At 48.5% G+C, this 18,753-nt stretch overlaps 1 protein-coding gene across 1 annotated transcript in view; it reads right to left on the bottom strand.

Moving 5' to 3' along the window:
* ADAP1 (ArfGAP with dual PH domains 1) overlaps positions 1-16,421 on the bottom strand; it is a 58,866-nt gene extending 42,445 nt beyond the window's left edge. The window contains exons 1-3 of the mRNA XM_062607982.1: positions 16,214-16,421; positions 5,954-6,084; positions 4,311-4,402 (exon numbers count right to left, since the gene is read on the bottom strand). Of these exons, the coding sequence (XP_062463966.1) occupies positions 4,311-4,402; positions 5,954-6,084; positions 16,214-16,298 (308 nt within the window). The 5' untranslated portion in view covers positions 16,299-16,421. The remainder of the gene's footprint in view (positions 1-4,310; positions 4,403-5,953; positions 6,085-16,213) is intronic.
* Between the last annotated feature and the right edge of the window lie 2,332 nt (positions 16,422-18,753).

Raw genomic sequence — 18,753 nt, 5'->3', positions numbered from 1 at the left:
TTTTCCCTGGGCAATTTCTGAGCACCCCTCCAACTTCTCTAACCTTTGCCAAGTGTCTGACAGAGCCAGGGAGCCACAATGGGGTTTCTGGAGGATGCAGAAGCCAGATGCAGCAGGCAAACACCACATATTTCCCAAGGAGTCAAACACAACATCGTAGGCAAGAAGAAAAAAGGACAAGCTGCTGCCGCAGCACTTCTCTCTTGCTCTGAACTTTGCAATTCTTCAAGCAGCCACAGAAGAGGGACTCCAGAAGTAGCGTTATAAAATTAAGATTTAGATGAACAAACAGCCTGTCCTGATTCCAGCCTGTACGTTAGCATCCTGCCACACCGAGTCTGAGGGCAGCTGGCACAAAGCCTGCCCAGCCCCTGCAGCCAGCCAGCATGGGTTTTGTAATTAGAAGCATCAAAACCTCTTGATGCCGCAGAATGTGGGTCAGCACATATCGGCTTGGTGCCAGCATGGGATGAAGGTGTCATCCATCGCGATGCTACCCAGGGCTGCGAGCTTGGAACATCTCATGCTATTGCAGTGACTGGACTACAGCAAGGCAGGGAGAAAGCTAAATATATACCACTTTAAAAAGCAGCACTCCCCTGCTCTTGTTTAGCATGCATCTGTTGAAAGGCACAGAGAGGCTCTAACTACAGAAAGAAAAATACAACCTAGCACACCATCCTTGAAACATTTCCAACATGCAAATACCCACAGCTGCTTATACTGCGGCACTCTCAGAAGGAGATCTGCAAGGGGGTCACATCTATCCCTGCTGCTACTGCAGAGAACCAGCAGTGCTGGGCTGGAGAACCACCTACATGAGCCCAGCTCCAGGTTCAGTTCAGGAATCAGGGCACCTGTGTTGTAAATTGGCCCTGTGTAAAATAGAATCATAGAGTAGTTTGGGTCGGAAAGGACCTTTAGATCACCTCGGTCCAACCCCCTGCCATGGGCAGGGCCACCTCCCACTAGACCATAGGCACAAGTTAGGAACAGAAACTGGTCTTCCAGCCACTTGGAGGAAGACTAGCCTTGCCTCATCCTCCCAGTCAGTCAGTCTTACAATAAATGACAGAGAAGAAGCGACAGAACAACAAAAACCCTTAACCCTCCTGCTCCTGTTTCTCGTAGGTTATACACCCAGCAATGTGCCTCTCCTTTGGGTGTCAGGAAAGCCTGTGAACAGAGCGGCTGTCCCAGCACAGTCCCCGTGTGCTTGCAGACAGCTCTTACAGGCTGCTGCTGGAGCTCAGCCACCGCTTGGCGAAGCTCCCCAGAGTGCAACTGCACTGCAGGATGGAGGGAGAGAAAATATCCTAGCAGCAAAGCCTGAGCTGCAGTATCAAAAGCTTGCAGAAGCCAAACCAACCAAGCACAGAACCAGTCACAGACATTTCTGCCAGCCTGAGAACAGAAGGAATGAAACTCTTGTGGTCCCTAAGCTGCCTCAGCCATAAGGAGAGCTTTCAGTATCCTTCAGCCTGACCAACACAAGAAGAGCTGGGTACGATCTGCACGCAGATCTCAGGACACCCAAAGCTGCAGAGGGACCTGCCCCACTTCCAGCTGGATTCCACCAGCACAAGGGATGGACCATGGAAAAGAACTGAATTTAACTGAGACTTCAGAGTAGACAAAATTTAAGTCTGCTAGAATTGTGTTTCTCCTACCAATGACAACTAGGTGAACAATCCTGCTTCTGCATCCTTAACATCACAAGTACATGCAAGCCTCAAAACAGCACAGCCAACTGTTGGGATTTTGGAGTTCAGAGATACAAACGTGGTATTGGATCCTCTCAGGACCACGACAGTTCACAAGAGATGCTTCTTCAACACAGATGGCATCCGCCCCCCAGCTGCTGGCAGAGCCACAAGTTTTCCTCCCGTCTGGATAGCATGGAGAGCTTGGTGTGCCCATCTTCCTTGTATCAAAGAGACACTAAGGAGAAGGCAAAGGAAGCAAGCATGAAAAACGCACTACCAAAAGACTTTTTGTTTCAGCCTAACTCTGTGGAGAAGCAAGAGAGAAATCATCAGTGATTTTCCTTTTGTCAATCCATCTTAGGAAGTACAATCTACTTCCACAGCAAGATGCAAGAAACCGTTGATGCACAGGGATAAGGACACTAGAGCCATCTGCAAGGGGCACCGCAGACATCACAAAACTCTGGCCACCAAATCCTGCAGTAATAGGATACATCTGTCCTTGGGCTAGTCTGCTGGTCAGGGGAGAAAGAGGCAGGATATTGTGCATGGAGATGGATGGGTCAACATTGTGCCCAGAGTGTGAAGAAAAGTAGGAAGCCTGGCCTGTGTGAGGTGAAAGAACAGCAATCCTGGTTGAGTGTGGACAGGCAAGAGCAGGCAGATTTTGTTCTTGATTGTCACAAAGGGAGCCCCCTCCAACTCCTCCACCATTTGAGGCATTACTATTTCATAATAACTCCTTATTAAATCACAGCCCTGACCTTTCAGATCCTCACCCACACAAGCACTTCTGAGTCCTGAGGAAATCCCATATGAAGCATCTTCCCCACATTCCCTAAACCAGGACCAGGGGTGATCCCTGAAGACCAGTTCAAGGTGGGAGTAGAACCTGAAAGGCCCCAACCATTCAAGATGGTCAAACATATGCAAGCCTTTCCCTTTCCCTACCTTGGAGGAGACAGGGTTAAAAACAAACAAAGAAGTCTTTGCTGAAGCTGCTTTTATGAAATTAATAAAAAATAACCCCAAACCAACAAAACAATGGCTCTGCCACCTTCAGTTACATTTGCACCATCTCCTCCCCTAGACCTGCAGGATCACTCTGTCTGGGAGCACCTTCCTGCTGGCTTCTCCTTGGGATATCTCCCACAACAGCAGAGGTGTTCCAGCAATAGGAAAGGTAAGAGGCTGGGGATTTTATCCTGGAGAAAAATAATCCTAGCAAGACGATCACAACATAATCAAGAGTGTGCCCCTCCACAACACACGGTGGCTTCGCCCATCCCCAAATCATTTCTGTACTTGTAGGAACTGTGGAAGCTGCTGCCAGAAGCCATTTTAGATCAAAACCAAGATCTGGGAACATTGCATAAATGGATGCGCTTTTTTATTGTCAGGCAAGGCAGTGCCACTCACTCCTGGGCCTTCCCAGATTTAGCATTTGAGCATCATCAAATGGGAGGTAACAGATGCACCACTAAGATACTTCACAGACACAAGAGGTCTCCTCTTTTGCCTTTACTATAAAAGGCTTTTTGTGTGATGTAGGAAGACAATAACTCTTCTTAATGGCTATTACAAGAAGATTAAAAATACAAAGTCACTTTGAGTATGAGCATGGGTACTCATGAACACTTTGTCCCACACACGGTATGATTTCAGGTTTGGGGAACACAGAGTCTTCCTACCCAAACATTGACAACTCATGCATGGAGCCCTACGAACCCTCCCCATATTTCTGTTCTGAGCACCTCTTGCAATGCTTGAATACATCATCCAGCTGCTCAGAGCCTCGCACACCATTTTCACACCACCACTATGCAACCAAATCACACTTCTCTCTTCAACAAGAGACACCCAGCTAAAGCACCAATACTGGGAGGATCTGAGCAACCAGCACTCACCAGTTTGCTGATATTGAAATTATACCCTCCAGACCCTCCGTAAAGAATGGTTTCACAAAGATAGAAAACCCCCTTGGTACTCTGCAGGACTGGATCCTAAAAACCCAAGTTCAGTTCACCCTTCTTGCTCCCTGGATGGTACAGCACGTTCTGGCCACCCAACCCTCTCAGTCTACAGGGTCTACCCCAACTTAGTAGTGGTTTACTCTATGCTCTATGGGAGACAATACCTTGTCACTTGCTTTCATGGAGGAGATTATTTGACATTTAGGCAAAAAAAGACAATCTACCAGCTTGTCCCTAAACCCCAGCATTTCTGCATTACAAGTAACCCAGCATCTCATATAGCTGATAAGCAAGCTCTGTTTTGATGCAGAAGGGCTATTTGAAAAGGTAGAGGAAATCAATGGGTAGAAACTGGCATTTTTTTGTAGCCTTAGAAACTTGGAAGAGTCTGGGGAACAGACAAACTATTGACTTCCCAGCATCGTCTCAACTGTACTTATTAAATAAGATCCCACACGTCATATAAACTCTACCATATGCGTGCAGAAGAAAAAAAGATTTTCAGGCCTTTTATAAATGAAACCTCCTCTGTGGCTTAAAAAAAAACATATGATGCTAAAACTAAAATATTAGAGAGGCTGCAGCTGCACAAACAAATAAATGCTGTTTACCAGCAGAGGTATTTACTTACTGACAGTCAAGAAACGTTGGTTTATAATAAAACGGTGGCATTTTAGATTCATATTTTGCTTTTGCTACATTGTTCCCATTCGCAGCCATAAACTGTAAAAAGAAAAAAAGCAGAAAGAATTAAAAAATGTTAACAGTATTTTCCTTTGTCCTCTTTTGCACCTACACAGTAATAAAATTGTTGGGATGGAGCCTCTGTTCCCTTACTAAGAGGTTTCCCCAGGACTGTACACAGAAGGGACGCTGTAAAGACTGTGCCTGCAAATCAGGGCTCAGAAATTAATGTTGTTTATTACTGCCAGGGCTCACAGCTTAACATGATGCTGAGGACAGGTCCATGTCCCAGTCACACGTGCACAATCCCCACTGGTCCCCACAGGAGCAGAAGGCAGCACACGGTGGCATTTCCCACTTGCAGGCATAGGAATGAGATTACTCCCAGGGAATCCAGCACAGAAATTAGGTAACCAGAAGGCAAAACCTGACACTGACTTCAAGTCCCTGTGTGTTACGGTTCCAGAGAGGTAACAGTCTCCGACAATGCACCTTTTGTTTTGGATCACATCACTTGTTCCGAAAGGAGAACTTTATTTTTCCAAAGCCGTGCCAGCAAGCTCAGGGGTTTGAAGCATCTAATAAATGAATAAATAAACAAACAAACATCCTATCTGCCCTGACAGCCCTCCTTCCCTTCTGATCTCGGATATGAAAGTCTAGTCGAGAACTCTGCAAACAAACCCACATATTCCCCTATTCATAAATTTTATGTAATGAAAGTCACTTTGTAAGTGTAAAAAAAAAACCCCATTATTTTCCAGGCAGCCATTCTAAATACGTTTTGTCTTGTATCAAATGCCAAGCATACAAGCATAACAAGCAGCAAAGTGCTTCCCCCCCCCCTCCCCAAACATTTTTTCCCCATTATTTTAATGGTTTTGAGCTTCTCAAGTTTACATATTCAATCTGTTCTAAAAAGAAAATCAGGGAAGGGAAAACCCATGCAACACAAAGGCCTATTTTTCTCATAAAACACATGACACTCTGAGCTGTGGCTTTCATAAAAACCTCAAATCTACAACATACAAGAACAAGATAAAGATCAAAGACTGGCAGCGTTCTTCATGCCTTTAAAGGCGCCAAGAGTCAAAGTAGATGGGTTTTCTGGGTAGGCTTATCCTTAGCAACATCACCCAAATCTAGGCAGGTGTGTGGCTTAAAGAGAATCTATACTGTAAGGGTTCGGTTCTTCGAGATGTGAGTTTAAGGGTCTTCAACACTAAGTGGAACAAAGCCAGGAACTGGTGAGCTGGGCAGGGGTGGTAGACTCAAGGGCTAGCCTACTGCCTGGTCTAAGCTACAGGTAATGCAAGGAACAGCAGACAATTCATTTAGTTACTTCTACACACCCTGTTTCATTGATATTTCTACAGGGGTGGGGAAAACCCTCACAGCTTCTTTATGAAATGGCTACTCCATTTTTCAATCAGCACCATTGACCTCACTCCCACACTCAGGAATTATCTAGACATGTTTTCTAAAATCACTTTTGTTGTGGCATCTTTAGAAAGGATTCTGGTTTACAGCTTTGCTGGTTAAACACAGCACCCCAAGCTCACTGGTACTTCACACCTCAGATGCACGTACCTCCACTTGAGCATCATCCCAGTCATCCAGGCGGACTGACTTCACTTTGCTGACTTGGGGAATATTGCGATGGATTCCTGAACAATTTAAGCAGATGAAGATCCCTAGGTTGTGGGATGCCCAGTCCGGGTCTGAAAGCAAGAAGGAAAGAGAGAATTGCACTTGACTGCTCTACGGGATTCAGTGCTGAAGGAAGGAGAGGTGGGGCAAGATAGGTCATGGAAAGTGAATTCAGAGACACCAGGTCCACGTTCCTTGACTGTAAAGGTATCAAATAAATAAACAAGCAAAATAGATATATGTGCCATTTATATTGATAGTAATACAAATTAAAGTAACAGACCTGCAATCTCAAGTGTAGCTGTTATTCACAAAAACCTAATACACAGACAATTCGTATGCCCAAGAGCTCCTAAACAACACGCTCACATGAAGACAAGAGGTGAATGACCATCTTTCATCAGCGAATCCCACCCAAGTGCTGCATGGAACAGAAACTGCACAATTAAACCAAACAGCTCAGGGATGCCGCTATGCTGCTCCCTTGATTTGCTATTTTTTTGTGTTGGTTTTTTTTCTTAATTTTCATTTATTTTTTATTTTCTTTATTTTTGACAGTGGGAGCGTTCCGCAGAGAGACTTCCCTCCCACAGCTACAGCACAGCTCTCCATGCCAGGAGGTTTCCAGCCCTTGCCTTAATGGAAAAATGCCACCAGTGGCAGCTCTGTACTTTCTCCGAGCAGAACCACGCGCTGTTTACAGCCCCGAGCTGACGTCTCACACAAAGCACTTTAAACACAAGTCCCTCGCCTCCAAATTCCTCCTCGGGAGAGGCACTGCCTGAAGCGCAGGGCAATGGAGAGGAACTGGAGGAGGGCAGGGGCCAGGGCAGGACACATCCACCAGTGTCCCCAGCACTGCCTCGCTAATAAAGCCAATACAGGGATCTTTGTTTGAACTCTGACTAGCAAATGTCAGTGCCTGCTATTCCAGCTGCGTCCCAGCAGAGCTTCCTTGCAAGTCACCAACTCAGCCTCTAAACCCTTCCCCTCTACCCATCCTCCCCCAAACCCCCTCCATCGTATGGGGCTGTCGAGGGGTAAGGGCAGGTCCTCTCTTCTCAAATCTGTTTATTCCCCTGCAGTAATTACACTAAACACTCCTCACAGTGCAGCTATTATTTATAAAAGCAAGGCAAAGTGCTTTCTCCTCCTTCTACATATTTAATGGTCTGGCTATGTCAGTGCAGCAGGAGCAGGCTGGTATGGGGCAATGCAGCTCCTCTATACAAGGTACCGAGGTCTGCTACCAGCCCCTGCCCGCAGGGATGGCCACCAACCTCCCCCTGCACACATTAGGGAAGAGAAATTTGGTTCCCCAGAGGTGGCTGTGTTCAGATATAAATGAGGAGCCTCAATGGATGTGGTTGGGTGCCTACCCAGGAGAGGGGAATAAATTCCCAAGCTTTTATAAGTCCCATCCACTGCAGCTTGATTGGCACGGGGCTGGGACCAGCAGCCACAAGTAAAGGTGTCTGCTGTTTACATGGTCTCCCATCCTCATGCAGGACCCTGATGACTCCTGCAGAGGCCTGCCAAATACAGAACCAGTCAAGTCAATCTAAGTGCATTGCAGCAGCACCCAAGTATGGGCTCTATGCCCACATACAACCACACCAGTGAGGACACAGGGTGAGGACCTGATCACAGCTTCACTGAGGTCAGGCACCCCAGTTACTCTGATCGCAGAGAGTGCTGCCAGTTATTGAACTATGAGTTGGCCACAAGAATCAAGGGGTTTGCACGCCATGCTCATGCATGTTTCTGTGCTTTAACTCCTCATATTGTCCTGTCCCATCTCCAAACACCTGGCTGTAATCAAAGTCTGCCTCATGGTAGGCCAGGACCATGGCACCGAATGAGGAGAGTCACACAGGGTGAAAGCATTCTGGACTTTTGTTGAAAAACCCATCTCTTGACTTCCATGTAAAGGATGAGGCATGAGGAAGGGCAAAAGGGTCTGGAGGATGAGGAAGCCACAGAGCAGCAGCAGCAGCAGCGAGGAAGCAGAAGATGCAGCAGTGAAGTTTGGAGCTGGGAGCTAACGTGGCCACCAACTCCCTGTGCTCAGAACAGCCACTTCACAGTAACTGCTCCAAGCCTCCCCAGTGCAATGAGTTGTGATCAAAGCAGTGCCTGACACAGGGAAATGGATATCAAAGTATGCATTTGCCTCCGCAGATTTTACCAGGAGCCCCAACACTTGTTTTGTGTTGACAGATTTATCTTAGCACACAGGTGGATTTCTTCATGTTGTCTGCAACTTCCTAGACTTGAAGAAGCAACCCTTTCGCTGCCTGCCCTGCTGTGAGCGACAGGACCAGGAGACATCACACCTTCCTCGAGCCAGGAATGAGGACACATTTGGGTGAACATTCTGGAAGAATATCCTCAGGCTCCGATGGAGGAGACTGCAGCTCCAGTGGACATTAAGCCAACTCATACCCAAGCATCTCTTCTAGACATGGGTAAACAACACCTCAAGCAATAGGTTTTAATCACAACTGGGGCCTTAAAGCATTCTCCTCACACCAACAGTATTTTCTTTAGACAAGACTCTTAAACATGCTTCCCCCCTGCTCCACACCACGTCAAACCATGTCTAATTAGGGAAGCAAAAGCTGGAGTATATCACAGAACCACATATTCATGGTCACATGCACATGGTTTTTCATCAGAAGATGGTAGTATCTTAGAGGAACAGAGACAAGAGGGTCAGTGATGACCCAGCCCTTGGAAGGGATGCTGTCAGCTTGTTCAATACCTACACCTGCTGCTGTCTCCTTCTGGTGTCCTTCCTTTCACTGTTTCCTCTCTTGCCTAGACCCAACCTCCATGTCCATCCAACACCAACAGCATCCCACACAGCAAACTTGAAGGAGCACCATGACAGGGCAGCACATTTCACTTTACTCCCCAGACCTGATACCAGCAGTTTGCATTGCTGTCCTATATTAATAACAACTTCCTCTTCATTGCTCTTCTGGTTTTAAAAGTATGTATCTTTTAAATCCAAAATCATGCAGCAAGGGTGGATGGAGGAGTTGTAGATGCTCGGCTGGTTGTGTGCTGCTTTCCTGGGACATCCACAGCCCAGAACTACACAAATTTGGCAACTGTTTTTAACGCCAAAGGGAACACCAGGCAGGAGGAGAGTTTAGAGGCCTCAGGCACTGAGTTACCTCCATCCAAAAAACTGCCAAGTAGCAAAATGCCCCAGAACCGACAGATCTACCTGGGGAAGTGCCTCTGAAACATCAGTGTTACTATAATGTATTAGAGATCTCAATGAACTTGCTCTGCTGGCTGAAGACGTGACTGAGAAAGCAAGCCAGCCCGAGCCTTTCCCCGAGTTTAGCTGAAAGCCAAAAGGCATTTCTAAGCGTTAGCTGAACAAGCCAGAGGGTTATGGACCCAGCCAAGCCACTGGTGTGACCCACCGTGCCACCACACCGCCTGTGGGCAGGAAGGATGAGGGCGGAGGATTCCCTGAATCCATCTTCTGGAGGGTTCTGCCTGTGCTGCTTCCCCTTCTCACCCCTGCCCTGAACTTGTGACACCGTTTTCGAAGAACCCCATAGCTACGAGACTGCTGCATCAGACCCCTGCAGGAACTGGTGACAGACGCCCAGGCAGATGGCTGCGGCGAGCACCCACCTCTGCAGGGATGCTTATCCAAAGCCCTTTTATATGATTTGGGGCTGCCAGGGGCTACTCAAGCACATCACAGTCCCCCTTCCCTTCATTCCTGCACTCCCCCACAAACAACAGGAGAATTCTCAGCTCAGGAACAAGGTAGATAACGCCAGTGATCTGCGACCTTGGCATAATCATAGACTCCAACCCTTCAAATGACTGTGCCATCTCTTTGAGATAAGACATCAAGCACACAAATAAAGTCACACAAGTGTATTCATACGAGACAAGTGAGTTTTCGGGCAGCACATTTAGTGAACCCTCAGCTGTATGGGTGGCAAGCTGCGGTCTCCATAGCTAGGTGAAGTCCACCTTGCTGCTAGGCACTTCAACAGCTAGAACATGTTCTCCGTGCTGGACATTGCTAGGGAGTTCAGTAATTTTATTTAAGCCATTTTATTTGGGCAGGGCTCAAAAAAGTGCTCCAAAATGGCAATATATCATAACCTGGACCTTCTGGGTATCACCCAAAAGAGATGCTTTTTTTCTAAGCCTCCAGAGTTTCCAGCAAACAGCAGGGAAGCCTACTGAAAACTCTCCAGCATGCCTAAGTTCCACACAAATTACTTTATTCCATTATTTCAAGCCAAAAGGAATAAAGACTAACCAGGAGCAAGGGGAATATTAAACCAAATACACTGCTGTAAGTACAAAAAGTCTCTTATCCTGCAGCATTGCTGCTCCAGAACAACCGATGCCAGCCCTAGAAGGCTTTAACTGCCCAATGTAGTAGAGATTTCCGGTCACTTATAAACAGATTATAATGACTTTTAAAGCAAAAAGTTGCTGCAGCTTTGCTTTGAAAATTAATACATAAACAAAGCCAGACTAAGCTCAGGAGAAAAACTAACTTCCACACACAATCCCTTTTGCCACCACAAGCTCTAGGAAAACCAAGGGCAGAAAACAACGTACTCTGCAGCTTGAACCCAACATTACTGAGTGTAAGAACTGCCCATAGAGGGACAAACAAAGGCTGGACCCAGAAAAATACAAAGAACCAGTGTAAGAGAACATAAACATAGGGTTCCAGTTTGAAAACACCTAGGTGCCATCAACCCAAGTATAATCACACGAAGCAGAGCAGTAGCAGGCTCATAGTAGCCAGAAGACAAGAGCAAGAACTCAAGAGTCCCAAAACTTACTTGGATGCCCCTACTCCACCTTCTGCTTTAAACCACAGTTACTACTTTATGTATATAGTGGGATACATACCATACTAGTGGTATAGATAATATATACTCTATATATACACCATATATATAGCATATTACTGACCAAGAGAATGTCAGGGAGAACATGGGCAACGCACAGCAATACACCGTTAACACGTCTTCCAGCACACAAACCAAGGCCTGACCCTTACTTAGCTGCCTGGCTGCATCCCTGCTACACCAGCTGGGTGGGAGCCAGTGTTTTGTTGGGATGGAGATTCAACAGATTTTTCCAACGTTCGAGGTGTTAAGGACTAATTAGAAGAGAGAGGACAGCCTCTCAAGGTAGCAAACCCTTTTTCACCCTACAGATAAGGTAACTCATACCCTGTGATACAGGATATAATCACAGGGATTTAAGTGCCATCAACACAAGCAAAAAGCCTTTTCTGTTTGCTGCTCACTGCCTGCTGATTTTCTAAATGCCCCAGTCAAGAGAACCTCATGTCCAGCACTTAAGTTCTGTTGCTATTTACTTTGGGGAAAGACTAAGAGGTTAATAAACAGACCCTGGTCATGCATGTTTAAAAATAACAATAAAAGACATTAAGACTGAAGCCAAACAGCCTCCCACCAACACTCCTCCCTAAGTAGGAAAAATTTTCAGTGAAGGCACTAAACTTGCCAAGGTCTTTTTATTCAGCTGGCAGGTCCCAGCAGCCCACTCTGCTTGCTGTCTGCAGCCCCCGACTGTGCTGCAACCCAGGCATCAGCAGCAGACAGAAAACACGGTTGCATCAAACCCCCTTTGTGTCAGAAAGTCCCCTTCCCTGCAGAAAGTGGCATGGTGCTAAACACAACTGCTGCGGGATTTTCTTTTTTACCTTTAAAAGGGCTGGCAAATTCACAGGAAAAAGATAAAATAAATCACTGTTTAAGCGAGAGGACAATGGAGGTGCAGGAACAAGTTTCCACTTTCAGCTTGAAAACGAAAAGCCTGTTTCACGCCATTAGAGCAGCGAAGCTCTGGAACAGCTTTCCAGTGGGAGGTAGTGGGGGCAAGAGAGAGAACTAGCTGTGAGGCAGAGCCCTGTCGCTCCGCAGGGAGGGGATGGGGAGATGTCGCTGTGGATGACAGCACAAGGCAGGACCCGATGACTCACTCAGTTGTCTTCCCGATACGTGTTTTTAGGACCAGTGGTTGGATAGGGGAAGGAGAGAGCTGTCATCAAATCCTTTCAGTGCCCTCCTTAATCCTGAGCAAATCAAGCAATCTCCAGCACTCATGTGTTTCCCTCATTCACCACCCGCACTTCATGACATCAAGGGAACGGAAAAGCTTCACTGCTTTAGAAATGCGAAGATGCTGGGCCTGTAGCAAAGATGCTTACAATGACCTCAGCCACACACCACTCACCCTCGGGCTTTTATATAGACTGTTAGACCAGAATACCAGATCCGCTCAGCTTTGCAGCATAAAGCTCTGATACCAGACCCCCTCCATCACCTGCACCGGCTCTTCCTCCATCCCTCATCCCCTCTGAGCCTCAGGCACAGAGGCCGATGTTACCCAGGTTCCCAATAATCTATCTCAAACAAGAGAGATGAAAACGATAAAACCAGGCCATGTAAACTGCTGCTGGAGGGCTTAAACTGCAGAAGCACTTTGATGGGATTTCCATTTCTGTTTTCAGAGCCTCCCTGTCCTCCTACAATGTAAAATGATTCTCCCTTCGTGGAAAGCTAAGTCATAGAAAAATGGAGTAAAGGGAGATATAGTCAAGGTCTTGTTATGCCCTGAGATAACCATCCGTCTCATGATGTGAGGAAAGATTGCCAGAGACAAAGAACCATTTAGGGGAAAAAAAGAGGTTGAACTGCCACATTAGTCCTGAAGGAAAAAAAAAAGATTATTCTAATACATGGAGAGCCATCACACACCAGCAATTCAGGAGATTGCTCAGTTTGCACTCGAGACTGCATTTCCCATGCTGTCTGCACTGGGAAAGCACATCTTTAAACCCACCAAAACAAACACACTGCAAACCAACACCCAGGACCCAGCCTCCACCACAGAAGTAGTAACAACAAAGAACCTGATGCCCCAGGTAACAACTTTATTACAGTGGCTCCTACCCCAGAATGCAGCCTGAAAGATGGAGCTAATGCGATCTCACTACTCAATACAGATTGATGACATCTTTGCAACTGAAACATTTTTTATTCAAAACAACTTTTCATTGCAAATTCAGATTTTGTAAAGACACAATTCATAAAAAACTAAAATCTTAAAAATATAAAAAACTTGCAAGTAAAAACGTAACCTCTCACTTCCTTCCCACTCTAATGTTCAATTTCTACTTCAGCATCCTCTCTGCATTCCCAGCTGTCATGGCCAGGGCCACTGTAAGCCTGTTCTCCCTACCTGAAACATGTCCTCAAAACCCGGGAGGAGTTTTTGGAAGCTCTGCTTTTACACAAGAGATTTTTCTGCCAGACATACACGCTGGTCATGGGGAAGACAAAGATCTGACCTTCCTGAGCATCACATTCAATACCACGTTTCACCCAGATGCAAAGTGCGCAGACCAGAACACACATCCTGAACACAGCAGCCTGGCTTGCAGGACTTGGCCACTTAAATATTCCTCAATCACCATTAAGTGGCAAATTCTGGCCCAGACCCAGGCAATCAGCAGGTTTTGACTAGATCTCCCCAAGGAGATGTGATGACCCTGTGTGGGATGAAGTTACTTACACCTCCTAGGAGGAAAAGCACTGCCTCTCCCAGTGTTCCCCATCCACCCTAAGCTTTGCTTTTCTGCATGGTCACAGTTTAACCACAATAATACCAAGCTGTGGGCTCTTTTGCATCAGGGACCCAGATTTTTGTTACCTGGGTTACAAAACCTGTTACCTGGGACAAGCCGTTACTTCAGGGCTATGGCTACTGAGCCTCACCTGAATGTCAAAGCAGTAACAAAAGGAAACAACCTTTTTTGACAGCAGGGAAGGGAAAAACAACTTTCACTGGCCCATTACTGAAACAAGTATTTCCAAGAGCGAAAGCAAACCCAGCTGGCTTCCAAACACAAATTAAAGTGAATAACAAAGAATCTTCCCCTGCTACATTTCTGACCCATCCTAGTCTTTGTTATCAGCATCCCTGAGCTCAATGGCTACCTCTTCTCATGGATCCCACATTAACTAAGGGTTTCAGGGGAAGGAACACACCCACCTGAGCAGCAGCAATAATAAATCAGGGATCTTGACCTTTTGCTCCCCCCTCCTCAGCTGTACCAGATCAGCGCTATGATGATGCACACATGTGGGAAAGCACAAGCACGCCCTGCTTTCCTCATCTGCTCATTCCCCACCCTCCCTCTTCTTTCATTCTCACTTTATTTCTCTGCTCTGGTGGTTTTCCAGTGCCTAGCTGTCCACCCAGTTCCAGCTCTCCCCTTTATCTTTCTGTGCGTCCCACTTCTCAGCACTCCATTCTGGAGGCTCTCTGGACACCTACCTCACATTATCTCATACCCAAAAGCACCTGGCATGCCACACCTGCCCAGGAAATAATAGAATTGAGCCTCAGTATTTTACATATTACCTAAAGACACAAGTTATATATCTTATGTGAAGCAGCCCTAGGCCTCTCCAGTTTATTGTCGCTCCCAGGCAAATGTGCACATCACAGCACCACCAGTAGCTCTTGTTTGTCAAAGAAACTGAGGCAAAGAAACTGATCATTAAAGAAACTGGGTTGATGAACAGGGATCCAGTCCCAGGGAAGTAATGCTGTGGCAGTTCAGAAGAGAGGCTGAATGGTATTAATATAGCACATCCTGTGTTACAAAAGACACTGGCCCAAATTCTGCTCTCGGAGTTTCAGATTCACTAGGGCATCTCTCCATGCAAATGTCACCAAGAGCAAAATATGGTTGTTTTACAAGCCCATTTGAAGCCTTTAACAATGACCCTCTTTCCCTGATGTGAGCTATTTTACTGACCTACAGCTTCATCTCCATCCTGCTGATGGCTGAGAAACTTCCCATTTTGCAAAGGGGCTTTATATTACACACAGGGCAAGGGAGAGTTACCCCATTGACCTGAATGGCCCAGGCTTGCAAAGTCTTCCCCAGGAAGGAATAATTTAGGTAGCTGCCTATTTGGTGAGCCCAAGCTGTGCTCAGCAAGATGCCTCAAAGGTGGGTTGGTACAGTCAGACAGCAGATGGGTGGGAGCAGGCAGAGCAGCACAGCGCTGCAAAGCAGTTCATACTATGCAAAACTTCTTTGTCCTTTCCAGCTGGATACTGGGAGACACAATGCATCTGAAGGTGAACTGCAGTGTCTGAGATGTAGATTAGGGACATAAACTCAGCGGCAACGGTATGAGCTGGGTGGTGGTATCCAATAGGTCTTGGAATCCTAAATAAATCAATAGCCAGAAAAATGAGGTTCAGCTGAAGTGTTGGGTTTTCTTTAACCTACAGAATGACGGAGGCTGAAAAGGACATCCTTTCCCTATGCCTCTTCAGGGCCATCCTGCTCAAGCTAATACTAATTTAGGTGTTTCTATATGGTGATATTTTTTATCTTTTTTAAAGGGAAGTTACTTGCTATGCAATTTTCTAAGGTTCTTCCCGCAGCACACCACACAGACCCCTCTCAGCAAGAGCAAAGGCTTTCCCACGCTCACAGCCAGACCCCAACAATTCACCATCCACAGAGTGAGGAGGATGCTCCTAGCTCAGGTTTTCTCCCGTCTGTAGACGAAGAGGGCCATGGACATTTCAGCCCGGTCCTGTGCAGGGCGCTAAGCAGCGGGCAAGGCAGGCTCCCACCGGTGGCAGCCTGGTCAAAGGTTGGTGGGCAGGATGCCCACGGCATTGCCCCTGGTCCCTCCCGTCTGTTTGCTCGCCAACAGGGGCAGGAGCGGTGGCGAGGGGGCACAGGGAACACACACACCACACACCCCCAGCAACACAGCCTCCCCCGGGCAGAGCCCCGCGGCACCGGGGCTGCACTGCAGACCGCGGGACCCGCCGGGGATGACATCAGCGCTGCCGCGACCGGGCGAGGAGCGGGGCCGGGGGGGTGGAAGGGTTGGAACCTCGGCTGGGGCTGATCCATGGGTACAGCGACAGCGCAACCTCTTCCCTCCACCTGCCCCGAGCATCCCGCTGCATCCCCCGGGGGAAACAGGGGGGTTCGGGTACCCTCTCGGCGTGCACAACCCCATCGCTCCCGGAGAAGGCAGAGCCCCCCTGCCCCACCGCTGTCGCCGTGCGGGCAGGTGCGGCCGCCGCCCGCGCCCCCCGCCCCGGCTCGCCCTGCCCTGCCCTTACCCGGGGCGGCGCAGTCGGCGCACGCCGTGTTTCCCGGCCGCTGGAGCAGCTCCACCAGCGCCTTCCTGCTCTTCTCCTTCGCCATGGGGCCGGCGGCGCGGTGCGGGGCTCCGCCGCGGCTGGGCGAGCTTCACGGTGCGGGGCGGGGGGCGCTGGCGAGGCGGGCGGCGCGCCCGGGCTGCTCCATGCGGCCCCGCTCGCCCCGCGCAAGGTGAACGGGCCGCGCCGCCGCCGGGAGGGGACGCGCCGGGGCGGGTCCTGCCCTGACGCCTCCGAGCCTCGCCGCTGCCGTTGCTGTTGCTGCCGCCGCCGGAGCCGCCCGCCCGGGCACGGTGCCGGTTCCGCCTTCCGCAGGACCCGGGGGGCTGGCGGCTCCCTGAGCCGCTCGCCCGCGACCTCCAGCGGCCGCTCGTCGCCGGGGAGCCCCGTTCCCGTGGGGGTTCCCCACCACCAGGGCATCCCAGCCCCCACGGGTGTCCCCAGCCACCGAGCGGTCCCTTCCCAGGTTTAATTTGGGGTGCCTGGCGAGGGGATGCTCTCTCTGGGCATCTCTCGAGGCTGGGAGCTGGCGTGGCAGTGGGGAATATGGGGGCCAGGAGGTTGGTCCTTGCTGGATGGGGTCTCGCTGCTCCAGCACATTGGTGGGTCCAAGAGCAGTGCTTTGGGGGCATTTCTTTAGATTAGCATCGTTAGGGGATACTCATAAGTGCTTAACTGGCACCCACCCACACTCCAGAACGTTCCTCCTTCATCACCACCTTCCATGTCTGCATCTCAGCAGGACTATCCCCCAGGCATCTTCTCACACTTTTCACACCCCTCCATGATGTCAAGGGAGTATTGGTGGAGAAAACACCCCAAGGACAGGGGCAGAATTCCCCATACCACTGTGGCTGTGTTTCCTGTCACCTACAGGACAAGGCTCCCGGTCTTGCTTTACCAGCTAAGAACAAGAGGCTGACCTGGGGTGGCGATGAGGGAAGCCTTTGGCTGAGGCGGGGTTCAGAGCTGTGCCTCCTGGGCTGCTGCCCTAACCCCTGCTGAAACCTTCTCGGGAATGTGTCACATGCATCTGCAATGGTGCTATGACCTACCTATGGTTCATACAGCTCTTCTTACAGAAAGGGTTTTGGTTTAGCTATGAAAGTCCCCCATTCAAATGGTCCATCTCTGCTTCCTCCAACAAAGCAGAGCACCTTCCTGCAGGCTCAGCTCATGCCATTTGTGCTCCTCCCTGGGGTGTGCACCAGTGTCTGCAGGAGGAGGGTGCTCCTGCAGAACGTCCACAACCAAATCACCATCTTGGTCCTACAACCATACATGGATGTGAGCAGAATTCAGGGACCTCTTTGTGGGAGACAATGGCATAAACCCTTGAACACGGGCAGAATCATGGGCTGGCAGGTTTACAATGCCTCTCTTGCCTGGCAGACATTTTCCTAGATGACCTTTGTGCTGTCAGACAAGGGACTGTAACTGAGTTGATTTCTGACCGGTTTAAACTAATGTCAGTGTTCCTTGCTGACCCTACGCAGCATTACGCGTCATGCTGGGGTTTGCTTGTTTTACATGTGCATGATGATGGGGTCTGGAAAGTCATTCCTGTGCTAACCAAAGGCATAATCCCAGACATGGGCTTTCTGTGGAGAAGCTGAGCTGCTGCATCCAGACCCTCACCTTCTTCAACCTCCGAGTCACTAATCCTAACCCAGAACAGAGCCATCGACTCAGTAACACCAGCTCAGCACAGTATCTTAGCCCTAATCCTCCACACCCGTGCTATATTCAAGCTTGTCAGTGTAAATGCTTACCGGATCAGAGCTTCACCTAAGTCCAGGTTAGGTTATGTTTGCATTTGCACTCCGGCTTTTCCAGAACATGCACTTGCTGAATTCTCCATGCAATAACCAGGATGCTGCACATCATCATGAGCTTACCGAGGGCAGAGGCTGGGAGGAGGGAAGGGCACTGGTTTTAGTCTCTGTTTAGCTTTCCATTAAGACTTATTGATTCTCTTTAATTTTTTTGTTCTGCTGGTTGCTAGGCAATCTCTCTCTCTCCTCCATGTGCTGGAAGCCAGGGCTGCAGACAGAAATTTATATCTTGTAATAAAATCAAATATAACAGAGCCTGTTGTCAGTGATGAGGGGAGCGTTTCATAAAGGACAGACGGAGCAGGAGAACAGGGCCAGCAAGGGTTGATCAACAGTGGTTCTCAGAACCGAAGTCCCATCACAATTACTTTAGACTTCACGTTGGGAAACAAGCAGCCTAGTGGGTGGAGGAGATGTGGAGAGAGAGAGAGAGAAAAGTTGGAAATAAATGAGCCAAAATCAAAGCTAAACTTTTGTTCAGTGGAATATCAAGGGCTTGGTTCACTCTCACATGTACAGGGGTAACTCCACAGATTCACTCCTGGTTTATCCAAGGTTAAGAGGTTGGGTGTTGCTCCAGAGCCAACCAGCAGTGTTGATCCAGGGCAGGCAGTGAGGCTCTCCTGATGGACACTGGCTCCTAAAGATTGTGATTCCTGGTGTAGA

Source organism: Pezoporus occidentalis, unplaced genomic scaffold (assembly GCF_034315485.1).
Source record: "Pezoporus occidentalis ecotype Australia unplaced genomic scaffold, CSIRO_AGI_Poc_V1 ctg128, whole genome shotgun sequence".
NCBI classification, from domain to species: Eukaryota; Metazoa; Chordata; class Aves; order Psittaciformes; family Psittacidae; genus Pezoporus; species Pezoporus occidentalis.
The sequence above is the reverse complement of the archived record's forward strand: the minus strand, read 5'-3'. Positions and strand labels throughout refer to the sequence as shown.